Source organism: Chrysochloris asiatica, unplaced genomic scaffold (genome assembly GCF_000296735.1).
Source record: "Chrysochloris asiatica unplaced genomic scaffold, ChrAsi1.0 scaffold00096, whole genome shotgun sequence".
In the NCBI taxonomy this organism is placed as follows: Eukaryota; Metazoa; Chordata; class Mammalia; order Afrosoricida; family Chrysochloridae; genus Chrysochloris; species Chrysochloris asiatica.
In genome coordinates this window covers 10,621,337-10,624,051 of record NW_006408614.1, presented here as the reverse complement: position 1 = coordinate 10,624,051, position 2,715 = coordinate 10,621,337, and the positions used below count along the sequence as shown (strand labels likewise).

General features: G+C 51.9%; 1 protein-coding gene across 1 annotated transcript in view; it reads right to left on the bottom strand.

Annotated features, from left to right (window-relative positions):
* Positions 1 to 2,715, bottom strand: part of ASB1 (ankyrin repeat and SOCS box containing 1) — a 16,602-nt gene that overhangs the window by 11,761 nt on the left and 2,126 nt on the right. Inside the window, exon 2 of the mRNA XM_006866788.1 lies at positions 599 to 740. Within this exon, the coding sequence (XP_006866850.1) occupies positions 599 to 740 (142 nt within the window). The remainder of the gene's footprint in view (positions 1 to 598; positions 741 to 2,715) is intronic.

Below are 2,715 nucleotides of genomic sequence, written 5' to 3'. Positions count from 1 at the left end.
GTGGCTGGAATCTTATAGACAGAGATTGCCTGACCTTTATCCAACAGCACTGAATGGATTCCAACCTTCAACATTCTGGTTAGTAGCTAAGCACAACCTGTTTGTGACCGTGAGGGACCAAAGAAACAAAGAGGAATCAAAACGTTCAAGCGATGGGGCGCCCCATGGAGCCCGAGGGAAGATGAGACTGGGTGCAGCTGACCTGGAGCCGCATGGGTCTGAGCTGCCCCGTCACTGCTCTCTCAGGCCTTTCTCTTGGCAGGGAGGCGGGCCCTGTGAGTCAGGTTAGGGTTTTAGACTTGAGACAGTAGAAGGACAAGATGACCCGTGTCCCACCGCCCTTTTCTCTGAAAGAGACTGCCATCTGTTCCTGTGTCGACGAGGACATTTCCTCAACCACCCACTGCCCCCCGAGGCCTGCAGGGGAGGCAGAACCAGGCGCAGTGTGGAGGGTTTCTGGTCGCAGGAGCTACGTCTGCCAACCAAGCACCCAGCAGTCAGTGTCTCCCCATCCCCGACAGGGAGGGCCCAAGGGGAGGTGGCTGGAGGCCAGGGCTGGACGCAGGCCCTCAGAGCAGGAGGACATGGCAGCGCTCACCTCCGGTAGCTCTCCTCCTGCAGCAGGCTTCTGAGGGTCTGCAGATCCCCCACGTAGGCTGCGTCATGGAGCCGCGTGTCCTCACACTGCTCCAGAGGGTGGTCACAGAACTGCTCCCTCAGCCACTCCTTCAGGTTAGAGCCTGCACTGAAGACGGGGTGCCGTCAGCCCAGGGGGGCTCCCACACTCCACAGACCACCAGAGCACAGAGAAAGGGATACGCTTCCGTCAGGAAACCAGTCCATGCTGACCTCAAACCTGACAAAACCCCCATCCTACCATGACTCTGAGGTACCCCCAGAATGCAGGTGAAAACCAAGCCTTTCCAGTGAGTGGATGCTAGCTCTCAGCGGGCCTGCGCAGGGTTTCCAAGACTAGACAACTCCTTCTCCGTCCTACGGAGTGGGTCTGAACTGCTGCTGATCGTGTGGTTAGCAGTCCAGTGCTTATCCCACAGCACCACCAGGGCTCCTTAATACAAAAAAGTCTCAACACTGGGGGAAACCACACCGCCATCTCGTCTATTACAAACAACCATTCGTCAAAATCCCCACAGCCTAGGAAAACTGCCGCTTTTGACAAGCTGCTGACTCTTGACCACGCCTGCCACGTGACCGTTCTGGGCCTGTATACTACACAACAGCTCTCAGGCTGCACCTTCAGATGGGGAACCTGACTGTCAGTAAAAAGGAAAACAAAGAGGGATATCAGTACATGATGAAGGTGGGAGCATGGATGGCTCAGGGGAACAGCTCTCGCTTTTCATGCGGGAGACCCAGGTTCAACTCCCGGTCAATGCGTCTCACTCACAGCCATCGTCAGTCTGCCAATGGAAGTCTGTGGGACCGTGAGGCTGAAGAGGTTCAATGAAGCTTCCAGACTAAGAGTCGACAAAGAGAAGCCTAGAGATCTACTGCCAAACAATCAGTCAGTGACAGTCCTGTGGAGAACAACAGTCTGATCCTCAGCTGACCATGGGCAGGACACAGGACTGGACATTGTGTGTGGGCTCTCCATCAGCTGGGGTTCACCGGCGCTGTAGGATAAGCACCATGAAGTCAGTGGTTCAAACTCATCAGCCGCTCCTCGGAACCCTTTACAGGGTTTCCATGGGTGGGAACCAACTTGACAGCACTTTACAACAACAAAACTTCCCCCAGTGAGGATGCAGGACGAGCATTGGACTGCTAACCACAAGGATGGCGGTTCAAACCCACCAGCCGCTTCACAGAAGAAAGATGAGTTTTCAAAACCCTAGAGTTGCTATGAGCCAGAACCAACACAATGGCCCCTAACAACAACATGATACTGAGAAACACTAAAGAAGACCAGGGTAAATAGAAAGTCCAAAGTACATCCTTGGATGAAAAGATTCATATTAGGGAAATTGTACATGTGTCCAAACTAACAAACATTTCATAACTGTTCCCTGGCATTTTGATTTCAGGTGTGAAAAAAAATATTCTAAAGTTAAGTGTGAAATATAAATCAGACTAACTTCATTTCTCCTTTCTGTAAGAGTAATTGTTAAGTACTGCCAAGTCGGTTACGACCCATAGCAGCAACGTATAGGGTTTCTAAGGAGCAGCTAGTAAGCTTGAACCACCGACCTTGCAGTTCAAACCCACCTGCAGTCAGCTGTTTATGCTACAGTGCCACACCAAGACTCCATAAGAGTAGTTGTTGTTGTTGTTAAGTGCCATCGAGTCAACAAGAACTAGAAATAAAACGTATGGTCTCCACACAGAACAAGAACATAAGTTAACCAAGCCCAATAGTTCAGAGTCACTAACTGTATAACGGAGTTCTGAGGCACTGTAGGACAAGCACTGGACAGCAAGGTCGGTTTGAACTACAAGGTCAGTGGTTCGACCCCACCAGCTACTCCTCGGAAACCCTATACAGGCTCACTATGGGTCGGAACCGACTCAAGGGCACTTAACAACAGAGAAGTGTCCCTGTCCTCCAGGGCCTAAGAGTCTATTAGCAAAGAAAGGTGACAGTGACAGGCAGGTGAACAGGGTACGAGGACCCACAAACACGCTGCCGCCACAAGCAGACAGACCGAGTGGTCATCACAGCAGTTTCAGTAACGTGGACTCCTGTCACGCCCACTC